At 50.5% G+C, this 13,296-nt stretch overlaps 1 protein-coding gene across 1 annotated transcript in view; it reads left to right on the top strand.

Annotated features, from left to right (window-relative positions):
• Positions 1 to 471: 471 nt before the first annotated feature.
• LOC119389816 (msx2-interacting protein) overlaps positions 472 to 13,296 on the top strand; it is a 199,463-nt gene continuing 186,638 nt past the window's right edge. The window contains exon 1 of the mRNA XM_037657210.2: positions 472 to 1,800. Within this exon, the coding sequence (XP_037513138.1) occupies positions 1,718 to 1,800 (83 nt within the window). The 5' untranslated portion in view covers positions 472 to 1,717. The remainder of the gene's footprint in view (positions 1,801 to 13,296) is intronic.

Raw genomic sequence — 13,296 nt, 5'->3', positions numbered from 1 at the left:
AGATATAAAACATGTTGATCTCTTTGGGATGTCCATAGGAAAATTAGGAGCATAGGACATCCTATAGCTCGAAATGAGGTCTTCCAAAAAGCATCATATATTAGTACGACGCCGTGAGGACTTTGGCCAACTTGCAGCGAAAAACGAAACTAAACGAAAATACAGCAAGGCCGCCGTTAGTGACCACTTTACACTAGATAAATCTATCAGAACGGTATCTAAGGACGCTCATCTAAAGCGAGAGAAGCTGGTCACAGATGATATTGCCTATGTTAGGTTAATATTTGGCGTTTTGGGAGTCCCACTGCAAGCTCGACAAACGCGCGGCCAATTCTGGCGCGCGATGAGCGGCGCCTGGCCACCACAGGTCCCGTTTGCGTTTTTGCGTTCTCTCACGAGGCGGCGCGGTCGCTCCAGTCCCGCCCTCTGTTGCCCAACGTGGCGGTGCGCAGTGCGCAGGCGCATAACCCAATTCTGCCACGGTGATGTTCGAGCAACAGTCTTTGTGTTCCAAGAAGGTTAAAGGAACTTCGCTGGGTTCTTATTACCGCGGGTCGTCGGTGCGTACAGTCGCGGTGCCTTACCAAGACCATCCGACGCCGCTGGACGGATTATATGTGCTTGTAACCATTAAAAAAAGAGATCACAATGGATTATTTGTTCCAGCGGTGTGCCTGCCCTCTTGGATTATGGTTGGCCGGTGGGATTGCTGGCGATTCCTCGGCGGCCATCTTTGCATCTCGAAATGCAAACGGATGCCGAAATTGGATTATACTCGTATCGGGAGATATTTTGCGTTCCCCTTATTTTTCGCTCGGTTCAGCGGCCTTCGCATCGGCGCCCAAAAGTGGATTATCGTAGCGAGAGAACCCACCACGATCGGAATTATCGACGCATCGTGGGGGTGGCTTTGCGTTTAGTTTGGATTACTCGCCGGCGATACCTCAACCTCCCTGGGATTTATCGAGTTATGCCACGGTTTAGCTGTGGTCTCGACCATCACCAGGGAGTATTTTCCACTTTTCTGTTGTGTTGCATTCTTTCTGCCTATTAAGCGACTCACTGCATGAGGGTGTGGCGTGTCCTATTTTTTTATTCTTTTCTGTGGCGTTTCTGTTCTGTTTTTTACACTACATTGGGCCTATTTGTTGACCTGGGTTTGCGTTTGTGCAAAATATTCGACCACATTTTGTTGTTTCAATTGAGAAGGACGCGAAGGATAGCAGCTGGTCGAGGCTAAGGCCTAATGACGTGGCAATGCTATTTCCTCCCGAGTTCTCTGGGCGAGTACTTATTCGCGGTTAATTAAAAAGCCCCGTTTTCGCGAGCATTGTGTGACGAAACGGGATATGTGCGAGTTACGGAACTTTCGCGAAAAATGCCCCCTGAAAAACGAGCAGCGCCTTGTGCGTGTTCGAAACGGGCGAAGGAAAACAGAAAAATAAAGAAAACAAAAGCCACCGCGGTTCTGGGGGGAGGCAGGCGGCCATTTTGACCTCCCTCCCTGCTTCTCCCTCCTCTGTCTCCGCGAGGGGCGGACGCTCTCGCCGCATCTCGCGTGAGCCCGCGAGAAGCGGGTGACGTCACTCTTTCGCGGCGGAGAATGCCTGCGTGTAGTGTGGGCCGCGAAGAAAACACACGGTGTATGATATATGTTTGATGGGGCCGTGTGTACGAGTCCAGCGCAATGATGTCCTGATGTGGCCAGCAATGCAAGATGGTTAGAGAGACTAGACACCTTTGGGTCGGAAATTTACCGGATAATATTCGAGAAGAAAGGATACGGGAGCACTTCAAACGGTACGTACTCGAATTTTGGCTGCCGCGCGAGCGGGCTCGCCTGATCGCTCGCATGGAGCCGGCGGTGGAACTGCCGTTGCCGCTCGCGGTGTCTCTCGTGTGTGCGCGTGTTTTTTGTGTCTATCGTGGCTCGTGCAGTGAACGTGACTCGTGCACGGTGATCGGCCTCGAGCTGATCGCCGTGACGTGAGCCAGCTCGAAGTGCGCTGCCGCACGAGCCACGAGGTTTGCGCCTTCGCTTGTGGTGTGCGGCGCGATTGTGTGTGTTACTTGCCGCCTTCGCTCGTGCGATCGCGTTTTGTTGTGCCTCTCTTTCGCAGCTTTTACAGCAAGTTTTTTTTTTCCTCGCCGGGTTACGATACCGGGTTGCGTTGCGCGAGGGACCTGGGTTGTTTTTGTTGTGGCGTGTTTTGTTTATATTGTTATCGCTAGCTGCCAAAATGCGCGTGGTTTCCATGCATGCTTTGATCACTGCCGCATTGGTGGGCTACTTCGTTTCGTTTTGGCGTCTTTTCCTTAACCAGCAGTGAAACTTATTTTAGCTCACTCTAATGTTCCATCGCACGCTCAACTTAGCGTCGGACTTAACAGATTTTGTTGGTAAATCCGTGTTTTAGCGTTTTTTCTTAGTTTAGTCGCGAGTTGCGCGTTCGATTGCTTCGTAAAGCGTTTCGCTTCTTTCGTAGCGAGCATCCCTGCCGCCGACCGTGCCCGCAGCTTTTATTGTTGGGCGGCACACGAATTTGCTTGAGCAGTTTAGTTTTATATCGTGTGTGTAGCGCTACCGCTTGATATTCGTGTTCAAGGGACATGTTCTGGGCAAACTTGCACATTCTTTGTTGAATCGCGAAAAGACGCGAGGCCAAAAAAGCCGCGAAGACGCTGCTCACGTCCGTGCCTCAGCAAGGCCCCGCGCGATGCAGCGAAGAGTACGGGGGGGGGGGGTGAGGGGGGTAGCAGCGCGTCGGAAATGCGCGGGCTGTGCGGCGCACTTTGGTATACGGTCCCCCGACGGGGCTGCCCTTCTTCTCTTTGTGCTTTTCTTTACCGCGCTCCCCTCGCGTTCTTTCTTTCTTCCTCGCTCATTTTTGTTCCCCCCTACCCGTCGGTACAGGCAAGGCCTCGCCTGCTCGCTCGCTTCGGAGGGCAACTCTAGCGTGGTGCTTGGTCCTTCCCGCGCTTTTGGGAGACCCGCCCGTCTTTCCTGGAATCCGGGCAGGATTCGAGCACTTTCTTTTTCTTCAGCCCCCTTGTTTCAATCTCTTTGTTCTCAGACAGCGTTAGAGAGAAAAAATTTTGCTGGACTCGCGGGGAGAAATAGGAAAACTCTGGGCGCGAATTTGGCGAATAAACGTTATAAAACGATGTTCAATAGGGTTGACTGCTGGGCTAGTTGGTGATTGATCGTCGTACCGTGTGGCGAAGTAGCGCACTTTTGGTATGGTGAAGTAGCGAGTGTCGTGTCCTTCTTGTGCCCCTTTGTCCTCGTCAAAAGTGCGCTTCTTCACCATACGGTATGACGATGAAACGTAACAAAAGTAGCGTCGTCTCTATTGTGGACCTTCGCTGTATTCGTAACGCGCGAAAAAAAGTTACGACGGGGAGGCTGTTCGCGAAAACTGCGCACCGGCGTTGCTAGCTTGACGGGAACGAGGAGCTCCGTACGGGACGGAAAACGCAGCTGGGTTTGCGGCGCAGTTGCCGTGCGCTCGGCGAGTACGGAGTGCGCGTCGTAGTCGTGGTGGGAAAAACGCGCCGAGTTCGTTTAAACGTTTTGCGATAGCTTTTCGGAGCAAGCCTGGATTTGAATAGTACTGGGGCCCGCTTTTTAAAACGAGCTATATCAGTAAATACGCGATCGAGCTTAGGCCGCGCGACGTTTTGCGTAGTTGCCGCTTAAGCTGCCCCCGAGCGTTGTGACTGCGATCGTCGAGGCACGTAAGGCCGAGCTTCTGATTTTTGTTGCGACTGCAGTTGCGAACTTGGCGGGTTTGTACTTTCTTCGATGTTGACCGCCTCGGTGGCACAGTGTTTACGGTGCTCCGCTGCTGATCGGTAGGTCGCGCGTTCGATGCTGGTGAAATGAGGCCCGTGTGTTGTGCGATGTGAGTGCACGTTAAAGAACACCAGATCGTCGAAATTTCCGGAGCCCTGCACTACGGCGTACCTCGTAGCGTGGTTTGGGCACTTAAAACCTCAGATATTATTACTTTCTTCAATGTTGGGCTACGCACAGCGTACTTGTAGTAGGTGCGTGGTTTGTGCTGGTCGCTGCTTCGAACTTTTTGTAAGAGCGGCGCTTCCATATCCGTGCGCGTTAGTCGTAGACTGGAGAAGCGTTAGGCCGTGCGTGCGTATTGGGGCCAACAGGCAGATCTGTTGGGGTAGTTCAGGCCGCGACACGGATAACGCGGTCAGGCGTGCAGAAAGGGGCCGAATGCGGTCGGTCGCTCCAGGTTGGCCGAGCTGTATTTTTTTTCCGAGCGTGTTCTTCTTTTCGTTCCAAAAATGTACTGCGCTACAAATGGTTTGGCTATTCTCGCAGCGCTGAATGCTCGTCTTGCTTATGCCGGTGACAGCAGAAATCGCGATTCCACGCGGCAACGCAAGTAACTGCGCTTTCGCGTTCTGTTGGTTTGCACATACAGACAGATACAAAGAACGTAAGCAGAGGGCCGTGGTTATTCGCTATTTGTGGCGTGCCAGTTGTGAGAAAACGCGTGACTGATTTATAGGCGTGAGTATAACCTTCCAACGGTGAAGTGAGAATTGGTTTCAAAAGTAACACAGGTATATAGTACGTCGCTCACGAAAAAAAAAAAAAGTTCCCGAAAAGACGGCGGACTACCAAGGAAGACGAGTGACTGCCTGCATCGGCGCGTCACACATAGTCCGTGAGATATTTTTTTGTGTTCCCCGCCTTGGGTGTGGGCGCAGGTGTTTACTTCGTAAACACCCGTAAATCTACCTTTTTCCTCGAGCCGCGTGGCGTGAGCCTACCTGGGAAGGGGTTCAAGACGCAGCACAAGATACGCTCCTGTACGAATGCTTGAAAGCCGCTTTTTTTAGTACTCCGCAGCACGATGCTGGGCTATTTGAGGCTGACTGTATTTCGAACTGCTGCTGTCCGCGGCATGTTGTGATTTCAAGAAGAGCAATTCTTTCGGCGTGTTGCTTGAACATGCTAAGACATTAGCATGTTTTCAAGCTTTGTTCGGGCATTTGGCCCAACCCTTTGCGGGCAGGTACTGCTGCGTTAAGCCGGAGTAGCTCCGTGAACTTGAAAACTTGCGTTTTGGAGATTTAAGCCCTGAGATTTTTTCCGGCATTGTCTTAATGTGTCGATTATCGATCTTACTTCGAAAAATAGCACCTCCGTGAGAGTCAAGCCAGCGCCGTGTTTTCTAGCGAGATTTCGAAGAAACCCCCCCCGTGAATTTGATTGTGAAGTCCCAGCATTTCTATCTGGGGCTTAAAGATGCGGAGCAGACTTTTATCTTCAATCGCGTCGCGTGAAATCGTCTGCTCGAGAAGTCGCAAGCCTAGCCCGAGGCCGAGTCAGATCTCTTGCCTGCGGCGGCAGCTGTTTGTTGCTGGTGCTGTGTATTTTTTTGAGGCCGGCAGCTTGTTGTTGTGTTTTGGTGTTCTTTGTCTTTCCGGACCGGATCCCGTCGTCGACGTCGTAGCCAAGCTAGCTTGCAACAACCGGGGCGTACGCGTTGGTAATGCAGCCGTGGCGAGTGAGCCAGCCGGGCGGTTGTGTTACGTCGACGTCGTGCCGGCTGGTAGCGGCGGCTCAAAAGAAGGTCGATCTCTATCGTGCTCGCGCTGCGTGGCCCGTCCGTTAACTGGGTTCGTGAGGCGTAATTGCATTGTGCGCGACGGTATATACCCCCGTACGTACGGCGGTGGGCAGGCCAGGCAACCTCCCGGTCGTGTGTGTTCGCAGCAGCAGCGTAGGATCACGAGCAGAAACCGCGGCTCTGTCAGGCGACAGGGCGGGCGCTCGCCTCGATGAAGTTGGATACCGGTGGCTGCTCCGCGTCCGTCGAACTCGAAGTCGTAGTAATCTCTCACTCTTTCTTGAGTTTCGTATTTAGACCGTCTTCAGGTATGCTACTGTCGAGATCGCGACGTCGCGTTAAAAAAAAAAAAAAAAAGAACGGATTGAGCGGTTCGTGACTCTGCGCTGTTTTATCATTTTTGTTGAAATTTACAGCGCTCAAGCGGATGTGACCTAGCGGATGAAACGCAACACAGCCGCTGACTCTCATCTAGTTACATTTATTGGAAGACACAAAGAATATATACGTATAAGCCAGTTCCTCTGCGTATGTCTTAACCTTTTGCGTGTATCTATTATATTCTTTGTGTCTTCCGATAAATCACCAGTTGAGAGTTGGCGGCTTTGTTGTGTTACATCCGCTCGGTCTTGTCCGTTTGAGCGCTGTGAATTTCAACAATAATGTACTTATAACAAGGCCAACTACCAGTACTACTGCTGTTTTATCAATCATTTCTTCGTCAAGCCCCGCCGTCGTATCCTTTTCAATTCTTTATTCACTTACTTAAATACCGTTTCCTCGGTAATGCGTCAGTTGCGAAAGCCGGCCGCGCGAAGGTGCTCGCCTTATTGATATTCACGTTTTTTTTTTGTCTTCTGACGATTGTAGGGCATATTGCAGCTGCTGCGTAAGCGTAGCGCGCGCCTTCTCTCATCCGCTGCCGCGTGACGCGCTCTCGTCTAAATTTGAGATCGCGGAAATGCGGGACCCGGATCGCGACGGGCATACGAACCCGCGTCGTCTCTTCCATTGTTTTCGGTGTCGATGTGAAAGCGCGTGCCATTAACAATAGCGCGGGGTTAAGTTAAGCGGTCGAGTGCTTCTCTGGTCTAAGAAATATAAACCGGTGTTTCAACGCGTGCTACCTTTCGGAGACGGAGATGCAAGGCGGTGCGGCGTAGTGAGTTTTTCGAAGCCGTAAAAATAAGTGAAGGCTCCGAAACAGAAAAACTGAACTTTGCTGCCGTTATCGTCGTTGGAATTTGTTTTTTCGGGATAACCTATAAGAGAGTGCCGGGGACCCCAAGCCGCTTGCGTATGCACGATCTCACGTTCCTTTGTACTTCCAGTACAAAGGAACGCAAGGGCTTGCGTACCCAAGCCCTTGCGTTCCTTTCCATTCTCCTTGGATGCGGCTACGAGTGCAAAGGAACGCAAGAGCGTGCGTACGCAAGCGGCTTGAGGTCCCCGGCACTGAAACTCCATATTCTTCTTTCGTTTAGAAATGCGCCGTGACAAACTTGGCCAGCTGCCCCTAGCGATGTCCATCCAGTTGGCTGGCGTTCTTGTTTTTTTTTTTTTTTTCCAATCGTGTGACATTCACTTTTCTGTCTTGATTGACGCTGACCCCCCGTAGCCGCACACGATTATTACTCCGCGAAGTTTTGACGTCGCGATGTGTCCAGCGATTTGCGAGCTGTACTTCTAGGAAACAAAATGTTTAGCCCTCGCGAGTTCTCTGCTAAACTTAGCGGCCGTAAAGCGCTTACTGTACCTTCGCATTGTCGAATTCTCGTATTAAAACAATGTGCTGGCGCCGTCTTATTCTTTTAATCGCGTTCATTAGTGATGCGGCTACCTTTTGTCTTTCCTGCGTGTTCAACAGCATTGTTTGTTGCATGCTGGCGACTGCAGAGTGGACGGAATCGCCTCTTCTATACCGTAAAGGTTTACGGTGCGTACATGCGAGCTGAACACGCAGTTGTGAGATTTCACCTTTAGAAACGAGATCCTTTTTCAAATGAAGCTTATTATAAACTCACAGATTACGGTGGCGGTGTCGTGCGCCAGAAAACCCGGCGCCGGCGAGCTTACTGAAATGCGGCCCTCGAAGGAACACCGGTCACAAGTGTAGTTGCACGCGCCGTTTTCAAATAATGAATGCTGTCTTGATCGTGTCGGCGATCAGCTGTTTCTGATACGGCGATCTGATCATTCATCGAGGTGACTTGTCATTTCGCGTTGCCACATTTCATTGTTGCCTGGGTATGAATTTGTGACCGTCGTTGTTGCCGTATGACCGTCGTTGTTGCCTGTAGCAAAAGAAGTGTCGCGCTGCTAAGCACGTAGGTGAAGGTCCAATTCCCGGCACGGAGGAAGGAATTTCAGTTAGGAGGAAGCATTGCGCGATGCCATAGAAGGAAAGATAAGTAGTGCGTCAGGCAACGCGGACTCCAAGCTTCGCTTGCATGCCCCCATTTTCCCGATAGGGCAGTGGATCTTGAATTTGTTCTTTAAAAAAAAAAAAAAAAGAGTTCGTTATTTTTCTGCTAGCTTCGCTGTAGTAGAACATGTGACAGCTAGGATCGGCGACTGACGGGTCTTCCTAGAAAATGTATGTTCACGGTCATGCGAGGTTGAAATTCTGCGACCTTTTCGCGCATAATATCGCGACCTGTTTTTTTTTTTTTTTAGTCTAAAGGAGGATTAAAAGAAAAGATAAAAGATCTGGAGTAGGAGCTCCCGCAACGCACTATCGGCAAAGGTGAAGCCTCGATTTGTTTCCGGTTCGTCTCGGAAACGGTGCTCTTTTCGGGTGGTGCCCGTTTAGCGTTATAAAGTGGTTTCGCTCCGTTAAACGTAATCGATAGGTTAATTATAAAATAAGATGTCGTTCCCGACGAAAGTAACCCTTCGAGACGAATATTAATGGCTCGATATCGAATAAAGTTCAGTAACACAAAGGCACACGTTGAGTACTATGTTCCCGGGAAAATTACCCGCATTAAACTCGTAGAGAGTGTTAGGACAACGCAGTTTTTTTTTTTTTTCTACACGCTAACGTATTATCTGGCCACTGGTAAGATGGCGGATTCTTGGCTTAAAGGGGTACGGACACCAATTGTGGAAGGTGGGTTTGCTCTGCCATACAAGTCTCCTCTATACAGAGACGGCTGTGCGCAAGTGTGAAGCTCAGTAAACGCTGATAAGATATTTTATTTCGACATTAAAGTCGATTTTCGCATGGTGCACCCACTGACATCGACGCTGTCGTGATGTCAGGCTGCAGTATCAATTCTGGTGACTTCACGCATCTGTACGGCTAATTGTGATGACGTCAGGTACCAGAACATTCAAAATGACCGCTTGTGCGTTCCCCCCAAAGTTCAGAATGGCTGTTTGTGCGTCACCAACGGAGCGGAGCGGCTGTGGAAACGTCACATCTTGCGCGAACATGTGACGGTAATCTTATACCGTGTTGTGACGTCAGGGTACGGTAGAAACCGAAACTAGTTTTTAAAAACGTTTGACGCAAAAAAAAAAAAATCATGTCAGTACTTCTTTAACTTTAGAGGCATAACTTCCACTCCAGCAATCTTTTTTTTTTCTTAATCATCCGCTCGTCTCTTGTTACCAATTTCGCGGCTGCCTTTCAGTGTTGACCGCCGCTGTTTTGTTAGATGTGAACTTACGCCGGTGGTTTTCCCGGGTCGCGACGATGCTTCTTCTCAAGCGCAAAGGCGGTTCAGCTCGGTTAACTTAATTCATCGGCGAACATTTCATGGCGAACAAGCTGCGAGTTTCCGCAGACTTTTTTTTTTGTTATTGTTATTCTTTTCCCGAGTATCGCATTCCTTTTAGCTGCTGCCGGAGGATTCAACGTCCCACTAACCGCGATTGACGTCAGCGCAGCGCGTATCACCATTAAGAAAAGATGTTCCGACAACTGGATTTGAACCCTGCCCTTTAGTATCGAAGCCCGGATGCTCTAAACACTACAGGGGCGTAGCTAGAAATTTCTTTCCAGAATGGGGGCGGGTGGGGTTGAAGTTTTGTTTTTGTTTATTTACCACACAAAGTAAAAAAAAAATTTCACGTGAGATGTGGTTGCGAAGGCGGGAAAAAAGCTACATACATGTACACCCGTCAGCAAAAGTTTGTGGGACGTGAAATTTCAGAAAAGCGTATATTCCCGCTTTGTCTGGGAACAAAGCCTCCAATCAAACGGTGTAGCCTGTAGTAGTTGTTGCCACCTATACTGTTACCCGCTAGATCAGAAGCATCATTGAATAACAGAGCAGAAATTCCCTTTTGTTCTGAAGCCTACGTCCCGTAAACTTTTGCTGTCGGGTGTACATACCTTGACTGGCCCCACCTCCCAGTACCCAGCAGCGGACACTTTAGGAGAAGGTCGCGGGATTGAATTCCGGCCGCATTTTTATGGAGGCAAAGTGCCAGGGGCCCATGTGCTAGCTTTAGGTGCACGTTAAAGAACCCTGGGTGGTCGAAATTTCTGGAGGCGTTCACTACGTCGTCTCTCATAACCATATCGTGGTATTGGGACGTAAAACCCCAACAATTATTATTGTACTCCAGTTAGAAGCAACTGGTTGCAGCGTGAACTCGACACAAGGACACGAAGAAGACATACGGCAGCGTAGTACCTTCTTTTGACCTTGTGCCAAGTTCGCGTTGCGGCCTTGTCGCTTCCAATCTACCAACACGCCCACTATGCGACTCCCGTGTCACAGTCCAGAAAGGAGGTGCTACGCTTCTCATAATTTTGAAAAAAAAAAAAAAAGTTAGTATCCCTTTAATCCTTCCCTAACTAAGGTACCTAACACTAACTATTTTCCACCTTTGGACGACGCTCCGGGTTCTGGCCGAGCCTTTTGAAACTACCTTGGTTGACTTTCAACGCTGCTGCATTTGGAACTCGCTGGGCAGTTTCGCCGCGCTGGCTCTGATGCAGCTCAGCTGTTCGCTAGCAGCCCCCTTTTCCACTGGACAGTCTGTCGGTGGCCTCTCTCCTCGGTGTGGATGGAGGACGGTCGAACTGGTCCGATGGTAATCCGCGCCTCTCAGGGGCAAATCCGTTCCAGCACCGGCGTTGTGCACGGGCGAGGGACCTTGCGTTGCGTCATCAACGGCTTCGCCGACGTTGCTCGAGTCGCTCGTTCCATCGGCAGCTCAAGGTTGCTACGTGTATCTCTTGTCGGAGCTGTATACACGACGACCTATATTATACAGACGGTATTATTCTGCGATTCGTGGGCGCCGCCATGTTGGGCTTTTCGTACGCGAACGATTTCTCGGCGTTGCGTGTCGTGACGTCAAATTCAACGTGGTCGCGAAGCGCCGTCCGTGTTCCATCCGTACGGGTCGTTTTCGTGTGTATTAGCTTGCAGTAGTCCCATGAAAGATTTCAGTGTTGGGCTAGTTGGTATTTCGACATTAATTTCATCGTAAATAGCGCAACGGACGGAACAACAGCTCCATTTCCCTACAGCTAGACAACCTCGTTCTCTTCTTCCTGTGTCCGTTAACGCATATAGCTGGGCTAGTTGGTACTAGCGAACACACACTGAATCCATGACACTAGCGAACACACACTAATGGCTGCAGGCTAGCGCTTGTCCTGTGTCGTTCTGTGCGGGGTCTGTAATGTGTTTTCGCTTGTATTATGCATTCCCGCGTTTGTACGCCCACCCATATTCAACGATGGGTTTGAGGTAGCGTGGTGGTTGGAGTCCTTCAGTTCAGAGCTCCACTGGTTGTGACCGTCCGCTTGTTAGTCTTGAGACTAACAGTGCCAAGCGCTAGTCTAAAGACTAACAGTCTAAGCGCTAGTCTAAAGAAGATCTAGCTGCTCTCCTAGCTCCGAACTGGACATTTTTGCCTCCCACTGTTCTCCAGGCTTGGGACTTTGTATAGGGGTAATTCCGGTTGGAACATTTATGTCGCCTCTCCTTGCGGAAACAGTGTGACCGAAAGGGGCTAGAGTTTGCAACTGATTGCGCAGTGCATTACACAACGTTGGTCACGCCGTGTCACACCTTTCATCGGCGGCGATGAATGATTACCGCGCCTGTTCCCCGAAGCGTTTGTTCACGGATGAGGCTGGCATATCAAATTGCGCTTGTGTCGTATACGCCGACCGCGCGCGCAAGGCCTATCAGGCGGGTCACTCGGGCGGATCTAATGGCGGTGTTTCGATATGGCGGATGCCGCATGTATGTCTTGCGGAAAGCAGACCAAGCGGGGTGGGGGGGACCTTCTGATGGCGGGGCCGTGTTTTATTGCGTACTAGACCTCGCCAAGGTCTTGTGTGCATTCGAGGAAAAATTTCCGAAAACATTGGTTACTGCCGTAACGCTGTTCTCTGCTGACGCGGTCCTCAGAATATGACAAGAAACGCGCCACGCGGAACAGAACTGCGAAGTGTGCTATTTCGTTGACCTTCGATATTTACGCTTGAAACAGCACGAGAACTTGCGGAATGAAACGTGAGGCAGAGCGTTATGTGTGATCTTTCCAAGTTTTTTTTTTTTTTTTTTTTCGCTGGACAAATGTCGTGCGTGCGGTTTAACGTGTGATCCGCAGTTCGGCCTGTAGTATGCAGTCAGTAGCATTCAAGCACTTTCCGCCAGTCGGAAGAGTCTTCTTAATTGAGACAAAACGTAGCCCGTCGACAGACAAGGACAAACCCCGTGTACCAAACATGGACTATGAAAGTACTGGACTCTGTTCGCGCTAAATGGCGGTGTTTTAAACTTCATTTCGAATCAGGTGACCATATAGCTTCGAAATGGACTGCTCGTTGGGTTAGCGCAATCCTTGTCCAGTTCTTTCCTCGAATCCGAAGTCCTCGTGCATAGCCTCCGAGCGCGTCGACCCATCTCGGTGGCCGTCCTTGCCTTCGCAGTGTACGTATCACATTCCCGTGCCACACAACGTGTCTCCCGATTAACCAATCAGTTAGTATAAGTTGTTCGCACGCGGCGGGTGGCCTGTTAACGCGCTTGAGTGCGTTGGCGTCTTCGGCGCCTGCGCCGCGTTACCTGGCAGGTAGGCTTCCGTATGCTTGCGTTGCTACCGGCTATACCGCCTTCCTAATTCTTATTATTATTGTTTTTTTTTTTTTGCCTCTCGCGCTCGACTTCCGGGGTTGTACTTGCGTCAGCGGGCTAGCCAGCAACGCCGTGGGAGCGAGTTGCGCTACTAGGCTCATCTTCGAACTGCGTCGTGTTTGCTGCATCCTCGTCTTAGTGTAGTTGCGCTGAGCGAAAGGCGCGAAGGACTAAGGACAAGCATGTGTGCTATCTCTTTGTCCTGTCCTGTCTGTCCTTAGGCCTCAGCGCAACTACACTAGTATGTCGTACCAACTAGCCCAAGTTGAAGCTTTGCTGCACCACTCGCAAATTGCATTGCCTCGCCACCTTGCAGGCTTTGCCTCGCGGTCTGTCTGGTTCCCACAATTCCACGAGAATTCGTGCATTGTTGTCGAGAAAACGAGCTTATTCGTTGCGTCAGCGGACCGGGGAGGATTAAACGTGCCCGGTTGAACCCTCCCCCCTCCTCCCCCTCATGAATGAGATTCCTGAATTTGGAGGAAGGTTACGATGACGCAACACGATATATAGTCGTTCAGGGTGGCTGGGCGTATTCGTACGACATCTTCGACTTTGTTATAGCGCAGGACGCACACACG

This window comes from Rhipicephalus sanguineus, chromosome 4 (genome assembly GCF_013339695.2).
Source record: "Rhipicephalus sanguineus isolate Rsan-2018 chromosome 4, BIME_Rsan_1.4, whole genome shotgun sequence".
NCBI lineage: Eukaryota > Metazoa > Arthropoda > Arachnida > Ixodida > Ixodidae > Rhipicephalus > Rhipicephalus sanguineus.
This window is presented reverse-complemented; position numbering and strand designations above follow the sequence as displayed.